Source organism: Sander vitreus, chromosome 9, assembly GCF_031162955.1.
Source record: "Sander vitreus isolate 19-12246 chromosome 9, sanVit1, whole genome shotgun sequence".
Lineage (NCBI taxonomy): Eukaryota > Metazoa > Chordata > Actinopteri > Perciformes > Percidae > Sander > Sander vitreus.
In genome coordinates, this window is record NC_135863.1 from 21,535,553 (window position 1) to 21,552,792 (window position 17,240).

The 17,240-nt window shown below is 40.1% G+C and overlaps 1 protein-coding gene across 2 annotated transcripts in view; it reads left to right on the top strand.

The window, feature by feature from the left end:
* polrmt (polymerase (RNA) mitochondrial (DNA directed)) overlaps positions 1 to 17,240 on the top strand; it is a 54,065-nt gene that overhangs the window by 34,206 nt on the left and 2,619 nt on the right. The window contains exons 16-21 of one of the 2 annotated variants that reach the window (XR_013502522.1): positions 4,080 to 4,132; positions 8,994 to 9,092; positions 9,437 to 9,509; positions 12,939 to 13,030; positions 14,749 to 14,873; positions 14,965 to 15,038. Coding sequence is in view for 1 of the 2 variants with exons in the window: in XM_078259265.1 (XP_078115391.1) it covers positions 4,080 to 4,132; positions 8,994 to 9,092; positions 9,437 to 9,509; positions 12,939 to 13,030; positions 14,965 to 15,038 (391 nt within the window). In the remaining variant the exon portion in view is untranslated. Of the gene's footprint in view, positions 1 to 4,079; positions 4,133 to 8,993; positions 9,093 to 9,436; positions 9,510 to 12,938; positions 13,031 to 14,748; positions 14,874 to 14,964; positions 15,039 to 17,240 lie in introns of those variants that run through there. The other variant, XM_078259265.1, reaches the window with a different exon arrangement.

Consider the following 17,240-nt stretch of genomic DNA (forward strand, 5'->3'; position numbering starts at 1 on the left):
CCACTTGAATCGATAAGACGTGTGTTATTAACCACTACAGTATGTGACAAATGGGGATTCCCCACTTGGCAGCATGGCTTATATATGTGGTTAGTGATGGCTGTAGTATCCATGACCATCTGTGCTGCCACTCTCATGTGATTTAGACTACAGGAGCCTATTCCCCACAGACACACAGCAGGGTTAGCCAAGGTCTCATTCCTCACAGCCTCAGGGTTTGAGTCAGGTCTTGTACACAAATCATGCACGTATGCAGTGTAATGAACAGGGGTTCAGTGTAGGGTAGTGACCTCATTTACAATGTGGCAGTCCATGGGATGGGATGTAAAGAGGGGAATGATGGACACATTCCCCCACAAGTCCTCCTAGAGCAATGATGGATGAGATAGCAGCCATGGCAGAAACCGATGGGCTTTTACCACACAACGCTTCTATTTTAAAACCATTTCTTGATAATTGTGTGATTCTGACATTCATCACACAGCGACCTTCGACTGGAATCACCAAACCGAGCTCCTTGAAGCTAGCTTCTATTTTCTACCATGTGAACACCTGTCACTTTAATAGATATTGAACGGTGAAATAAGCTATCGTTATTACATTTCGAGTAAATCATTCAAATTTGACCATATGGTCTTAGCAATAAACAAGCCGTTCTAAATTAATGACGCCGACTGCCGTTTTGTTCTCTTTTTCTAAAGGATTGGTTCCAGGGTTCAACAATAAGGGTTGCCCGATGGCCCGGGGCAAGTAAAACGCCATGTCTGGCAAGTAAATATTACGTTTTTTTTTGTTTTTTGTTTTAAATTTTTTGAAGTATTTTTTATGGGTTTTTTTACGTTATTTTGCTGTGTTTTTTTCGCCCGAAGTTTGACAGGTTTTTTTGTCGGATGTTGTGCAATGAGCGCTCTCTCAATTTGTCAGTGGACCAATTTCAAAAAGTGTAAATGCCGTTTTTTTTCAGTTCAGCATTTTTGTCGATTTTGACTAAAATGAATAGACTAATTGACATTGTGTAATTCTGCTCTACTGTGCATTCTTTTCTCCCTTTTTAAACGTGAAAACCGCTCCCCATCAGGTCCCACAAGATATTGTACTCCTCCTAAAACCTTTACAGCACTCAGGAGAGCATCCCCCATGAAATGTATCCAGCTTTTCAGGAGGTCATTATGGATTCGGAAAGAGCATGATGCGGACTGGGGAATAGTTCAAATTGTGGAGGGATGTGCACTTCAAAGGGCCTGTGTGTCCTCAGTGTTCATTTTACAGATACACAAGCAAGAGAGCAAATAAAAAAGCTGTACATTAGCACCAAACACACAGTTATTAAAGGCTCTTAAGGGTGTCAGAACGGCAGTGGTAATGCTGTGGTCTCCTGCCATCCTGTTCAGAGGAGTGGTTTTTAAGGATAAGACCCCATTCATACACAAATTTGGAAAATGTGTTTACAGTCAGTCAATGGTAGTATAAAGCAAACCAACAACAGATATTAGTTGATTTCATCAATTTTCTTTCCGCCTTTCTACCCCACGTAAACACAGTACATGAACATATTTTCTATTCATTCATGGTATTCGGGGTAAATCTTGATCTAAACCGTAACTAACAGTACTGATGTCTAATGACTTTTCACAATAAAAGCACTTTGGTTATTCAGAGTTCTAAGATCTAAGTATTTGCAGCACTCTGAATATCATTGAATTGAGCGGCTTTCCATCAGTTAAAAAACAAAATGTGTTCCAGCAGAGCAACAGATAAACAGACACTAAGATACATTCGAAGGCTGAATGCAAAGTAAACGGGCTAACATTGACGAGCAGTTGGCGACCTGTTGCCAGTCATATCTCGTTCCTGATAGTAGCCCGTTGTTCCTACCCAGGCATTGTTCCAACGGTCAGGGAAAGACTGCCCTGCCACAGATGCCTTGGCACGGCTGCCTGGATGGGTCGGCAAAGCTACGGAGATCAGAGCGCTAAGTCTTCCCTCCTCTAGGAACTTAAGGCTTTGGTCTTGGAGTGTGTAAAAAAATAAATAAATAAAAAGATAAAATTAAGAAAACAGTAGAGATCAAAAAGGAGGTATTTGCCTGATGCCCTCTCAGTGTGCATAGACTGGCATAGTTCTTGCTGTGCTTAATTTGTCATTAGGGTTGCAACAATACTAGTCCTATACCGGTATACTATACTTTACCTTGCCTATTTTACCACCAATTTTTACTAAGGTGTAATTTTGTGGCATACACTTGTGACTTCAGCAAGACCTTAAATAGAGGATGGCCCTGTTCTTGATTTCCCCTCTTCTCTATCTGTTGCCACTATCTGCCTCTCATTTCCATTTTTTTTTTCCTGTAGGTGGTGAAAGTGTGTCATCATGAACAAACTTTAACTCCCTATTGGAGTAGGGATGCATAGATGTGTATTTGCACAAAGATGCCATATGCAGATGTGTTTGAGTGTGTGAGAGGAAGGTGAGAACAGGTGATACTCTAAGTAGCTGCTTCATGTCCCCAAGATAAAGTATCTTTACTTCCTTAATGTAACGTAATTTCTCTTGAAACAAGATGTCGGGTGAGGGATCATTCTAAACTGTAAACCAATGACATTGTTTAAGCAGAAACAGGAGGGGTGGGATGTCTTAAAAAAACTGTGGTGATCTTAATGGTTGGGGTTTTGTTTACACTTACTTGTGCACAATGAGGTCACCATTAAGGATTCACTGGTTTCCAGGTGACGGTTTTCCAGGAAATGAAGTAAGAAACTAAGTGATGCAGGTATGCCAGACATGATGAGCTCACTGTGGAGTGCTCACACACACTTCACTCCAAAAGCTCTTCTTACTTAGCAGACTCTTTACCCTCGGACAATTGACAGTACTATCCCTGATCAGCACTTTTCCAACCAAAAGCAGTACAATGCAGCTCACTTTAAGCTGTGTTTTTAGCCAAGATCCAGCAATCCTAAAGGAATATGCAAACATAGGATGATGTTAAATAACTCTGGATAAAATTGTTGTTGTGAAATACAGCAGGACAGATAAAATCCCCATTGGAAAATATTTATCTGATACTGAGTTTAATTCACCAATAAAGGCCTACACCTGCCATTACAAAGATGACCACAACAGTGATTTATAATTAGTAAATCAGAGTTGAAGCTTTGAACCACAGTCACAGCCTTTAGAGGTCAAGTAGCCAGCATGAAGTCTCTGTGGCGTCATGTTGCCACTTCGTGCCACCCTGACCTACATATGCGATGGATGGATGGATGGGTGGGTAGTTACAGTTCTATGTCTATACTGTATGTGTTTTCAAGCATGCTTTAATAGTAAATGGATTTACTTTCACTCTGGATTCTGGTCAGGTGGGCTGAGAATCTGCGTTAACCAATTATAGGTCAACCACATGAAATAAACTTTGGTTTGATCACTTTTTTTTGGAAATGTCCATGAGGTGAAGTGACTCAGCAATGGCTTTGTGTTGATTTTGTAGTTTGCAAAATGTAAAGGGGCTCTCAAGTAATAAACTGGGCAACTTGTTTTGCATTGCAATTGAATGCCACATGTAGAAACTGACTAAGCTGTAGCACACTCAACTACACCCAACTTCAAATATGCAGTGGTTTTTTCATTCAGTGTTTGCAAGACATCGAAACACACCATACCTACAGCCTAAAATTATCAATTTAAAACTAATGTTTAGCTCATGAAATTGGATATTTTCTTGTCATGCATTCCCTTTTTCATCCTCCCAGCTAATGAATGAATTAATTAATTAATTGTCCGATTAGTCAATAATGAAAGTAATTGTTAGTTTCAGCCCTAATATTGTATCTCCTTGTTCCAAGACTTTAGTGAAGCTGTATCATGCTAATAAGGAGTAAAGTATTAAAACTTGATATACCCTTTTTAAATGGCTGCATTGCAAAATATCTCTACAGAATGTCTTGCGTGTTGTCCTTCAACCTGACACATTTGTTCTTTTAAAACCTTGATCTTGAGTAGAATCTGAAAGTTCATTGTAAAGTGTTAAAACTTGAGATTATAAACCCTCTCATTTCTCTGTCTTTGTTTTGCCTCTCCAGCTGAAGAGTACCATGCAACATATAAACCTCCAGATCAGCCATGACACCAACGAGTAAGTCTTTCTGTCTGTTTCCCCACCTCTCATAGTGTTATATCAGTGACCTGGAACAAAGACAGAGGATAGCTGTTGAGAGAAATTGTGTTCACAGCAGGTCATTTGGTTTTGTCTTTGGAGTGATTTTGCAGTCACAAGTTTTCAGAATGCAGTTTCAGAGCACTTGTCAACTCTTTGTTTAGCATTTAGAGGTGAATGGAACTAGAAAGTAAAGCTCTCTGTAGGCAATTAGTTTACATTTTCAACAACTTCAGCTGCACAAAAGCTCCGTCTCCAGTGGATATTTCCCCTAATTGCCTACTCAAAGTCAGATGTAACTTTGCACTTGTGATAAAGTCGGAAATATCATCAGACGTGTTTGGAAACTCTTTTGAAAGCATAGTTTCACACTTCCACTTGGAGATAGATGTTTAAATTGGTCTTTGCTAATGGAAATGAGTTCAGTAAAGTGGTTCAAACTGTTGTCGAGAAGCTTCATTTATTTTACAACACAATATACAGCAAAATCATATTACTGCCAAATTACACCCATCAACCAGAAGAAAGAGGAATTATGCAAGAAAAAGGTTAGCGAGTCAGCAGCTACAACAAACCCCACATAAATGGTCAAAAATAGATTCCAAATGAGTTTTTTATAAAGAAAAGTATGTGGCAGTATTTAACGTAACAAAAAAAAACAATGGGCTAAATTACAGTTATATAGTGGTAGTTTGACTAAATTCAGATTAACAGTAAAAACACTTGCCAGCATGAGAAAATCCACACATGATCATGTCCATGTGTGGATGGAACGCCAGAGAAGCTTCATCCTTTTGATGCCAATAGGTTGATCAGAGAAGCTTTAACATGTGAATATGCTTAACCCTTGTGTTGTCTTCCCGTCAACCTTGAAAAAAAACCCACAGTTTTTCCAACGTTTTAAATTGTTACATTTTTCTTCTACACATTTTCAGCGCTTATTTCTACGTCCCATATTTTCTGATATAAAACAAAAATCAAAGTCAATATGACCCGAAGTCAACACAAGGGTTAAGTAGGGCTGGGCGATATATTGATATCGTGATATGAGACCAGATATCGTCTTAGATTTTGGATATAGTAATATCGTAATATGGTAAGTATTATTTTTTCCTGGTTTTAAAGGCTACAGTAAAGTGATGTCATTTTCTGAACTTACCAGACTGTTCTAGCTGTTCTAGGCCTTTACCCACTTAGTCATTATATCCACATTACTGATGATTATTTATCTAATTTTATTTCATTTCTTTTATCTAATATTTTGTAAAAGCACCAATTGTCAACCCTACAATATCGACATCGAGATATTTGGACAAGAATATCGTGATATCTGATTTTCTCCATATCGCCCAGCACTATGCTCAAGACACTTCACATTATATTATTACACCGGCTACTTTAGCACCTGTGATTTACAGAGTGGCAGTCCACTTCAATAGATTATATTTGGCCTTTTAGGATAAAGAAGGCCATGATTGATGAGGTATTCTCAGAGTAAGTGCTAGTTTGGGATGTGTGAATGATTGCTATGGCGGGGGAGATGAGAGAAAAATGTGTAGATAGAGTTTTAAAAGAGGCGACAGAGGAGCAGTGACAGAGGTGAGCAGAGGACAAAAAGAGACGGCGACGGAGAGTCGAGGGGAGATGGGAAGGAGGGAACTGAAGACAGAGATGACAAAGACTGACAGCCATCCTCAATCTGACATCTACGGTGCTCTATAGATCCAGCAGTGAGGAGGGAGCTGAAGTTGAGAGGGAGGAGAGAGAGAGAGGGAGAACAGGATGCCACTCAGAAACGCCGTCTCGCCTGAAACTTGAAATTTGCTGTCAAGAGAAAGCATCAGTGTTTCACAGGCTGACATTCTGAGCCAAACTGGACACAATCGCCATGACTGATTTTCCTCTGCGTTTTCTTCCACACACACCAACGGTAGCGCACACAACTGCACATTGCTGTAATTAAAGACCCTAAAAGGCTCGTCCAGCGTCTAAATATGTTAGTAGAATCACAGACGGAGTCGTGGCAGCCTTCAAGCGCTCGCTTTTTCTTGCTTTTTCCTCCGTCCCTCTCGTCTTCAGAGGAGTGCTGATTATCTAAGCCTCTGAACTGCAGTGGGGGGGGGGGGAACATGAAATGCTAAACCCGGTGTCAATGCTCACCATCTCTTGAGACATGAATAGCTCTATAGGGAGAACAGATACACAACTGTGGTTGCTAACCCTTACATAGTACTGACTGTGCACCGTTCCTGTCTGTCAGGCCTATGACAGTTTAAGGGGAAATGTTTGTTTTGTGTGCGTGAGTGTAGGTGTAGATGTTGGTGTTGTTTTAGACAAAGGGAAAAGAGGAAGACAGTGTTCCGCCGAGTGCACTTGCAAATAAATCTCCAGGAATCTTGTTTTTGTTCAGCTCGAGCCCAAAGCAGCAGCAGAAGTAATAGCGCTCTGATAAAATTTCCAAGCCAAAAATAAAACGGACAGAAGGTAAACAAGACCGACAGACAGGCATCCTTTGTGCCTGTGTGAGTGTGTGTTTAAGCTTTGGGTTTGGCCCCAGATCTCTCCACTCGGTCTCCATTCCCATTAGAAGAGCGTTCTGGTCTGTGGCAGCCCAGAGAATTTGAATGGCACAGGCTCAGGGTAATGGAGGATTATTATTTTATTTTTTTACTGCTAGTTCCATCAACAGTAGTAGCAGCAGCACTGCATTTATATCACCTTGTACTATTTCTTTTATATCACTTGTATATTTGTATACTCTCATATTGACTTTTGTTCAGAAAGCACAGAGCCACAGAGTCCCCGGGAGTCACATAGCAGAAAATAAGTGTGTAAAAACAGTGTCTCTGTGTAGAGTTGGCACCTCTAAAGCTCACTAATTAGCATGTTCATCTCTGTATTCGCTGAGCCACGACCACTTTGAAGGATCCAGTCACTTGAAAGGATTTGATTCTTAGTAATTCCCATAATTCTGCAAACAATGTTTTTTAGGTCTGTATTCCTTCTAAATTCAGTTTCACCATGACTTTACATTATTTTAAATGGTCGCTTTATCTGAACATAGTTTGGTATGCAAGTGTCATCCCCGCAAAATTAAAAGCCCAGTTTAATAATTTGTGTATGAATTATCATTTTTACGCAGCATGTATAGATACCGCAAAATATAAATGAACAGCACTCAGTAAAACAGTGTTTAAAATGTGCTGTATTGTACTAATTCTATACTAATAAATAAATAAATAAATATATATATATATATACAATTCCATTGTGATTGTTAATTCACAGATTATATGCTTAGGGACCGTTCGGTATTTATGGAATGGACCACCAGAGGAAAATAGGGGAGGGTCATGTCTTTTTATTCTTTGTTGAGGGGAGGGTCATCCAATTTTCTTTAGTCTAGGGGGGGAGGGTCACCCAATTTTTTTATTCATGAGAACAGCAACATTTCAAAGTGGCTTGTTTGGTGCATATTTATCCATGTAGATCCATGTAGCTCTCAGTCTCGGCCCCTATTGCTAGCAGATTGGTCCCTACCTGTTTAGTCAGCCAGACAATTTGAGCTGTAGCTTTAGAGACCGTGGGATTTCCCAAACTGAATAAATCCCGCTTGCACAAATAAACACAAAACTGCTTTGCTAGCTCCATCGTGTTGTAACTAAGACATCTGCTGAAAAAATAATTTTATTCATTAGCATGATTGCCATACTGTTTAGTTCAAAAACATCCAAAACACCGTATGAAAACATACCAGACATAAGCTTTTATTTTGAAAAGTCGAAGCTTGCGGACAGCACCGAGCCGGGAGGGCATGAGACGGGTGGTCTCCAGGCTGCAGCCATACCCGATTCAAATATCTTTTTGGTCCCAGTGATATTATATATGGATAAACGACATTTGAAATTTGAGAAGGAAGGAGTGGTAGCATGCAAGCCCCCAAATTGACGCTCATCTGAAAAATGGAGTTTTGGATAATGTTCAGCTTCGGCAGCTTTACCTATGTGCTAAAGTATACAATGACTGAGGAAGCCTAGTGACGAGTCCATAGCAACCAGTGTTGAATTTGTTATTTCCCAGTGTCCTTTGTTGAATGGTCTCAATGTTTTATTGTTTTATTTCATGTGAATACTAGTTTACTAGAGGAGTAACTTAGTATTTCAAGTAATGCAGGAAGTGTGCATTTAGTTTCCATGCTTATTGTGTTTCCACAACAATGTTAGTGAGTAAATCTACTGAAATGGCCACCACACCATAACAGAGGAGTGGGATGCGTCAGATGAGAATGTAGAGGTTTAGTCACGTAAGTCATGGCTGTAAAAAAAAACAAAAAACAATGGGTATCTGTATATCTTTGCCAAGTGCAAACCAGTACAGAAGGTATCAATAAATTGTTGGGGAGGGTCATCCCTTTTTTCCATATCATTTTTGAGGGTCATCCAAAATGTATTGCTGGTGAAAGGAGGGTCAGGTCTGTTTTGATTAAAGATCCCAAAACTCCTCCGGTGGCCCCTGGAATAAATAATGAACAGTCCCTTAAACACTCCTCCTTACTTTATGGGCAAAGTTACTGTAACATTATCAGACTTAAAAAACATCCTCAAGGGTACAATGGTTTTAATGCAATGGTTACTGTCTTCCAAGTAGTGAAGGTAATTAAAAAGGAAATAAAAATATAGGATTGCTAACTGCCTCCGTGGGAATTATCTGCATGGCTCATAACGAGGCCACTGCAGACTTGCGAGATAAATTGGCTGAAACATCCTGTTTGATATTAGAAAGCATCAAAGTACAGAAGTGGTTGTTATATGTCTATGCTTGGCTTTCTGTCCCTTCTCAGGAGGCCAGACACAGTTAAACAGAAGAACGCCTTCCCGCCAAACTTCATCCACTCTCTGGACTCCACACACATGATGCTGACTGCTCTGCACTGCTATAGGTACCATTCAACATACTGTAGAGCACCTGGAACAAAAAACAGATACATTCCTTGTCTTCTGTTGCATATGCAGAGTCATTTTTCTAAAGGCAGTCTGTATTATGCTCCTGACATCAACTCTCCATGAATGCATGACCTAAAATGGCTTTGAGAATGTATCTTCAATGCAATTATCGCCTCAGATAAGAACATTCACCAGGGATTTTAGTAATTATCGTCACTGTAATACACCCTTTTTTTTTTTCAAAGTCTCACTTCTCTTTCTGTTATGTTCTTCCTCTGATTTCCATCCCTGCACGTGGACGCTCTTCACCCCTTCTTCATTCCCTCTCTTCTCCCTTTAGTGCCGGCCTGACGTTTGTCTCAGTTCACGACTGTTTCTGGACCCACGCCCTCACTGTGGACACCATGAACAAGGTATCCTATTACTGTACAACCAACTGCCTTTCCTTTTTTACTCGCACCTGTCCAGATTCTTTTACCATTCCTCATCCCCATCATCCTTTCAGGGCAGTTTTCATCCTGTCTGCTCATGTATCCTCAGGGTTTAAAATACTCCCTTTTTTGCTGATTAATTAAAGTGTCACATGTGACTCAAGTCTCCTGGCTCGCTCTTTACACCTTTACATCCATTTTTTTTGCAGCATCAGCCGTGTTTCTGCTAAAGTAGAAGCATCAGCATTGTGAAAGCCAGTAAAACAAGCTCACAGTTTCATACATTTAGAGGCTGCTGGCTGCAGGTAGCACCACCAGACAGAGCCTGTTGTGCTGAATAAATGACAGTTAGCCCCTGCCTGCTGAAACTAGCTTGCGAACAGGCCCAGACAGAGACTTTGCATAAAATAGATCAAATTACCATAAAGTCCCAGTTCTGTGTAGACGTAGATTCAGAGCACAGTCTCAGTTTTATGTCTTCATTCGATCTCAGAGGAGTTGCAACCAATGAAGCACTCGGTACATTTATTCTCTCTCATATTCTCTTGATGTGTGAGTGTACATCTTCTTCATTACACAGGTAATTGAACACAGTGGCAGAGGAGGGGTGAGAGCTTTTGTTCTCAGTCAGTTTCTTTTCATAATCATGTGTGACTGATAATACTTATTAAATCCTCTGTTGAAGTAAAGTGTCTTTTCATCCACCTGTTTTTATACGCATTTTAAATTTGCACATTAAAAAACCAGAATTGGATCGCCAGACATTTGGAGAGAAAGTCCAACTATTGTTAAAAAGGTCTGGATCTCTTTTAATTACATCATCTTGCACGCTCTTTTTTCTTATGCAGTGGTTGGATGGCACCAACTGAAGAATCAGCACCACCAACTGTTTATCTCGATGTGCCCAAAATGTAATATTCCCATACCGTAGTGGATGGAAACGCACATTAATACGCATTTTATTTTACTGATTTTCTGGTAATTTGGCTAGAATTTGAACTAAATTTGGATGTAAACTAGTACTATAGTAGTTTCTTCGAGTGAAGCATTGCCTTTATACACTGTGTGCAAAATTATTAGGAAAGTTGTATTCCTGAGGACTTATTGTATTGTAACAAATACATTGCTTGGTCAATCAGAAATGTTAATAAACCTCAAATCTGAATATTTAACAAAGGAAAAGTGACTTTTGGCTTTCTCAGGAGAATATATATGTGTGCAGAATTATTAGGCAACTATTAGTGTGCAGAATTATTATGCAACTAAATGAAAAACCCATCTCACTTGTTTATTTTAATATTTTAGAGTAAGAATAAAACTCAAAATGGTCAAATAAACACTTCTGATATTTCAAGAAATATTCAGTGACCAATATAGCCACCCTGTTTTCAATAACTGTCATGAGCCTTCCATCCATGGAATCTGTTAGTTTCTTGATCTGTTGATGATCAACTTTTTGTGCAGCAGCAACCACAGCCTCCCAAATGCTGTTCAAAGAGGTGCGCTGTCTTCCCTCACTGTAAATCTCATGTTTAAGAAGGGCCCACAAGTTCTCAATGGGGTTTAGGTCAGGTGAGGAAGGGGGCCATGTCATTATTCTGTCATCTTTAAGGCCTTTGCTGGCTAGCCAAGCAGTGGAGTACTTGGATGCATGTGATGGAGCATTGTCCTGCATAGAAATCATGGCCTTCTTGAAGGATATAGACTTTTTCCTGTACTACTGCTTGAAGAAAGTATCTTCTAAAAACTGGCAGTAGTTTTGGGAGTTGATTTTAAGTCCATCTTCAACCCGAAAAGTTCCAACTAGCTCATCCTTAATAATAGCAGCCCATACCAGTACCCCACCTCCACCTTGCTGGCATCTGACACAAAGTGGAGCTCTGTGCCCATTAGTGATCCAGCCATGGGCCCATCCATCTGGTCTGTCAAGAGTCACTCTCATTCGTGTTTCAGCCTTTCTTACCTGGGCCATGTCTCGGAACACTGAACACCTTGTACTTCGCCATTTTGCATTTTTGGAAAATGGCGGCACTGGAGGTTAATGGGTTCCTGGTAACTTCACGTTTAATTCTTCTCAAGTCTCTTGCAGTTAATCTGCGTCCTTTTTTCTCCACACGTTTCTTGTGACCCTGTTGACTATTTGCAACAAAATGTTTGATTTTTCGGTGATCACGCTTCAATATCTTTGCTACTTCAAGAGTGCTGCATCCCCTTTAAAATGTTTGACTTTTCAGAGTCTGTTAAATCACTTTTTTTTCCCCCCATTTTGTCTGAGGTAAAGAAGCTGCCTAATAATTATGCACACCTTGATATAGGGTGTTGATCACTTAGGCCACACCATCCCTCATTACACAAATACACATCACCTGATAATGCTTAAATCAAATTAGCATTCAGGTTTATATTGCTTGGAATTGGAAAATGTGCATGAAAATGACGATAATGTCAAAATACTCACTTGCCTAATAATTGTGCACACAGTGTACACTGCAAACATCTGAGGTTCTGCACTCATACATACTATAACATACTATAAGACTTCTGGTATATATTTAATGGTGAACAGCAGAAAGTTCATACATGCTAACATGTTTTTATGCCAATGTCACTTGTGTGATGAGGGCTTCTGTTCTCTTAACCCCTGCTGCCTGTTGATGGTGAGACCCACAGTTTGTTTCTCAGTACCTGTTGAGCTAACTTTGTGTAGTCTACTATACATTAGCATTATTATCACTGCTAATAGCTGCTGTTTCTCACTAGAGCTCCATGTGTCATGTTCGCTAGCCAGAGCTGCCAGATATGCTGCATTCAAATCTGCCTTTTCAAAGAAAATTATTTTACTGTTTCTTTTAGCAGGTTTTTGTATTTATCAATACTAAAAATGTCCATTTATAAGCTATTTTTACATTGTGGCAACATGTTTTCTAACCCTGCAATTCGCCTCCTGAGAAAACCATCTATACCATACGGATGATTCTGATAACCTGAAACCAGCACAGAAATGGATAGCACTTCTTTCTCCCAGGTGTCATTGTCGTGTGTCAGCAGTGATGTCAAACAAACCCACGCTGTACCCTCCATTTAACGTTCTACCTTTTTTTTCTTTGCAGTACATCGATTCACATTTGACAAAGAATAGTGTGTATATATAAGTACATAGTATAGTTCAAGCATGAATGAAGAAGACATACAGCAAAAGGCAGAGTTGCTGTGGGAGGTGATCCATTTGCCAGATTTGCTGATAGACGGATGTTAGTTCTCACTTTTTCTTTGCTCTCCTCTTCATTCCTTTTTTTCCTCCATCTTTTACCTGGTCAACGGGCAGGAACGTCTAGGTAGCTTGTTTGGGCAAGTGTTTGGGCCAGAGTAACTCAAAGTTCACTTCTCTCTGCCTCTTCCTCCTCCTGTCAGGTCTGTCGGGAACAGTTTGTCGCCCTGCACAGCCAGCCAATCCTTCAAGAGCTGTCCAACTTCCTGCTACTGAAATACTGCACCGGGCTCCCGTGAGTTTTCCCACCTGCATGCAGGAACGCATTTGATTGTGCACACTTACACACGCACATGAAGTTCCTCTAAGTCTCAGAGAATCTATCAGGTTTATGATGATAAAAACACATCTCAACCCTCTTTGTTTTCATAGCATTTCCTATTCAGGTACAAATAATTGTTTCACAGTATCTATACTATGATATAATAGTCGCAAGGTCATATTATCACACTTAGTTACCACCATCTGCAGTCTGTGCCTCTTTTTCTGTTTAAATTTTCCATGGACAGCCATCAGTCTCTGTCTCTCTGTCTGTGTTTATGCAGGATCTTTATGATTTAACTTTGATGGTATAGACAAAAGCCATCATACACTGAACATGCAACTCCCACATTATACATTATAAGAGTCCAAACAAGGTGAACACATAAGAGATTATAAGATTGTAAAAGTGTGCCAGTTTTCCCTCAACTTGTCTGACATGAGATACAAAATGTGTGTGTGTGTGTGTGTGTGTGTCTCTCTCTCTCTCTCTCTCTCTCTCTCTCTCTCTCTCTCTCTCTCTCTCTCTCTGGACATCTGTGTTGCTGGCCTCAAGCTGGGTTATGCTCATCATCTGCTGGTGTTCTTTACTCTCTTTGGGATAATTGGACACCTTGTCTACAGCCTTTCCTCCACAGCAGCCCTCGTCCTCTTTGTCTTTCTCTCTCCCTCTCGCACAGAAACAACACTTTCCCTAAGCCTTGCAAATGCATAATTCTTTTTTTTTAACAGACAGACTGCTTTCCCCCTATTTCTAGGGAAGATAATGCCAGTCTGTCAGTCAGTCCGCCACCTTGGTCCAGACTGAAATATTTCACCAATCACTAGGTGGATTGCCATTCTATTTTGTTCAGACATTCATGGTCCCCACTTTGGTGACCCCTGACCTTTTCTCTAATGCTTCTATGAGGTTGACATTTGTAGTTTAGAGTGAAATGTCTCTACAACTATTTAATGGATTGCCATACGATGTGGTTCAAACATTCATGTCCCCCATAAGATTAATTGTAATAATTGAGGCGGTCCCTCAACTTTCCATTTGGCGCCATCATAAGGACAAACATTTAAACAGCCTTAGCTGTTCCCTGTCTTTAGTGCTAATTAGTAAATGTTAGCAGCCTGATACACTAGAGCAGGGATCTTCAACAGGGGGTCCGGGCCCCTAGGGGGTCCTCAGAGTCAATGCAGGGGGGCCTCCAAATCAGTTAATTTTTGAAAGGTTTTTAAAAAAAATTAAAAAGTCTTAACATGAATCCAACATATTATTAGCAAATATAAATCCCCACTGAAGATAGGCTTACTAGCCTACAGGTAAGGTAGTGACTAAGGTAGCCATCCACTAAGGATCCTAAGGAGTTACTGTGCCACATGTACGGATGTTTTAAAATTAAAACATGATTTATAAAATCATGCCAACAATTATAAGGCTATTTTAAAACCTTAGTATTCTATGCAAAGAAGGTATGTATAAAGGCTTTAGGCCACCCTACATGTTGTTGTAGGCCCTGTTTAATATGCAACTTAATTTTATACAATATATGTAGTAGGGTGTCCCTGCTCCACCTCTCTTTCAGTTAAGGGGTCCTTGGCTTAAACAACGTTGAAGACTCCTGCACTAGAGTAAGACAGTGAGCATGGTAACAGTATCAGTATGTTTGCATTGCATTCACTGGACTGGCTCTTTGTTCTCAGAAACAACTCGCATGTAACCTCAACAACTCAAATGTGACATCCAGATGTGACCAACCTGCATCAGTCAGCAGAATCGATGAAGACACGTGAATGAGGGCTGAAACTTTCCTGAGACAACTCAGAAAGTGCAGTTGTCTTTAACTTCTATAGACATACACACATTTTCTCCTCAGACTTACTAAACAATTTTTTTTTTATTCTCCTTGTTTGTGGCAGGACTGATGCCAAGAACAAGAAGTACCAGGAGTACAGGAGGCTGTTGCTGCTGCTGGCCAAAGTGCCCCAGACAGGTCAGTTTGAATCCAAAACACCTGGCCTCGCCAAAGCTGGGGTATTTTTTTGAGAGGGCCAACATACAGGGTGCTGTTTTTTGTTCCTAATTGGATTGAAGAGGACTTGTATGTCCTGAAGCTCTGTTTGAGGTTAGCAGGAATGACGGGAATGTTATTAAATTGGATTCTTGCACAATCCTGTATTTTCTATCCTGGTTTATAATTGCTAATTGTTATAGCCTATTGTTTTTGGTAGTCATCCCATTGCCTGTATTTGGGCGTCTAGCTGTCTGTGTTGCCCAGATATGCTATTCGGTTTGCTCATTCAAACATTGAATTTGGCTATAACTCAACTTTCAGCTTTTCTCATTAATGGTGTAATCATGGTGGCCTGCACGGCCACTAGCAGATCCAGATTCCCTCTGTTTTTTCTTTGCGAGTCTGTCCATTGCTGTCCAGAGTGGAGGTACAGAGGCAGCGTCTCTCTGTCAGTCAGGTGGATGGAGGCTTTGCTGTTACGTAAGCCCTCGCTCCATCTCCATCTGTACACTTACTGTCTGCTTGGCACTGACAGCTGGGTTGTATAAATTGATTACTGTTAATTGTGTCCCTCCTCTGAATAATCAGCTTATGTGGCTGAGACCAGCCAGGTGTGTGTGTGTGTGTGTGTGTGTGTGTGTGTGTGTGTGTGTGTGTGTGTGTGTGTGTGCCTGAATGGCCACTGTGCTCAATGTTCAAATTAAGACTCAATGGATCTGGACTAAAATCCACTATAATCTTCAATATGAAGGATCCTGAATTTATTGATGAATCTGGTTTCATGGTGTGTAATCCAGCAGGAGATCAGATAAATCAGGTGCTGAAGGGAACAAAGGCTGGAGAGCACACTGAATCACTGTGTTTCAACAGTCGTCCTTTAATGACAACAGTATTTGTCCCAGTGAATTACACCCTGGGCACAAACAGTTATATTTTATTATAACAACATAAGTGAAAGAGAAAATTATATTTCTCAATTGCACAAATCCTTCATTAGAACATTTGAACAACACACTTAAGAGAATCCAGTTAACTATTGCAATTACAACAGGAAAGACACTTTTTAAGGTGCACAATCTCCACCTCCAACATTGCCAAAAGACAATGAACACAATTCTGCACAAAATATGACCGTATAAGTTATCAGAACTTAAATAAATATACACTATATACATAAATGTGGCAAAAATATATACAATCAGATATAGAAAAGATTTAACAAGAGCAGAGAGCAACAATAATATAAAATATTAAGAATAATATACAAATAAAATATAGAATAGTAGTAGCACCTGATGGCTTTGACCTTTTCCTGTCCATCTCTGTGTTCATTTGGCACTCGACAACACTGTCACTCACGACCAGAAGTCAAGACTAAACCAATTCACCTTGGTGACCACATAATCGTTTTCTTATTACCTATTTTTATAAGCCATTTCACACAATTCAGAAAAACAAAAATGTGCAGGAACTACAGTATAGGCCTGTATTTATAATATTATGAATGAAATGTGCGTTATTTGGAAAGTCGAGGTGTGACTGACTTTAGCCCATTAATTCCATTAGAGTATTGCTCTATACAGTGGATCCCCCGTTTCCCCCCCCCCCCCCTTGTCCGTTCCATTTGGGAGATCCAGAGGTGAACTGTCCCCCGCGCCCCTCTCCCCTTTCCCCTTCTCACACAGCTTCTGTGCACGGCACCTTCTCAGCAAGCAGGGGCGCCAGCAGCTGCAGGGGGCACCAATTTGCCAATTCCCCACACAGTAAAATGATAAATAATAGAAAACTGCTTGTGCAGAGGATTTTTATTTTTTTTAGTGCTCTTACCGCCCCCCCATGTGTCATGAAAAAAATTCTTCACCCATGCCAAAAACCGCTACTGATTTGTCCATTGGGATAGTAAATGCTTTAAGTTCTTCAGACACTGGCATTTTTACTTTGGTTTCATTTAGTTTGATTTTTCATTTAGGCTGCAAGTTTGTAAGACCCAAGGTAAGGGGTTGTCAAGAACCCTTAGGTGCCTTCACTTTGGTACATAATGCAGTACTTGACCTTAACAGTATGTCTGCGTTACCATGATTACAAAATATGCTTACACAATACACGGTAACTTATAAATACTTATAAGTAACTAAAAAATACAATGGAAAGTAAACTACAAAAAGGTTTGGAGCACATTAA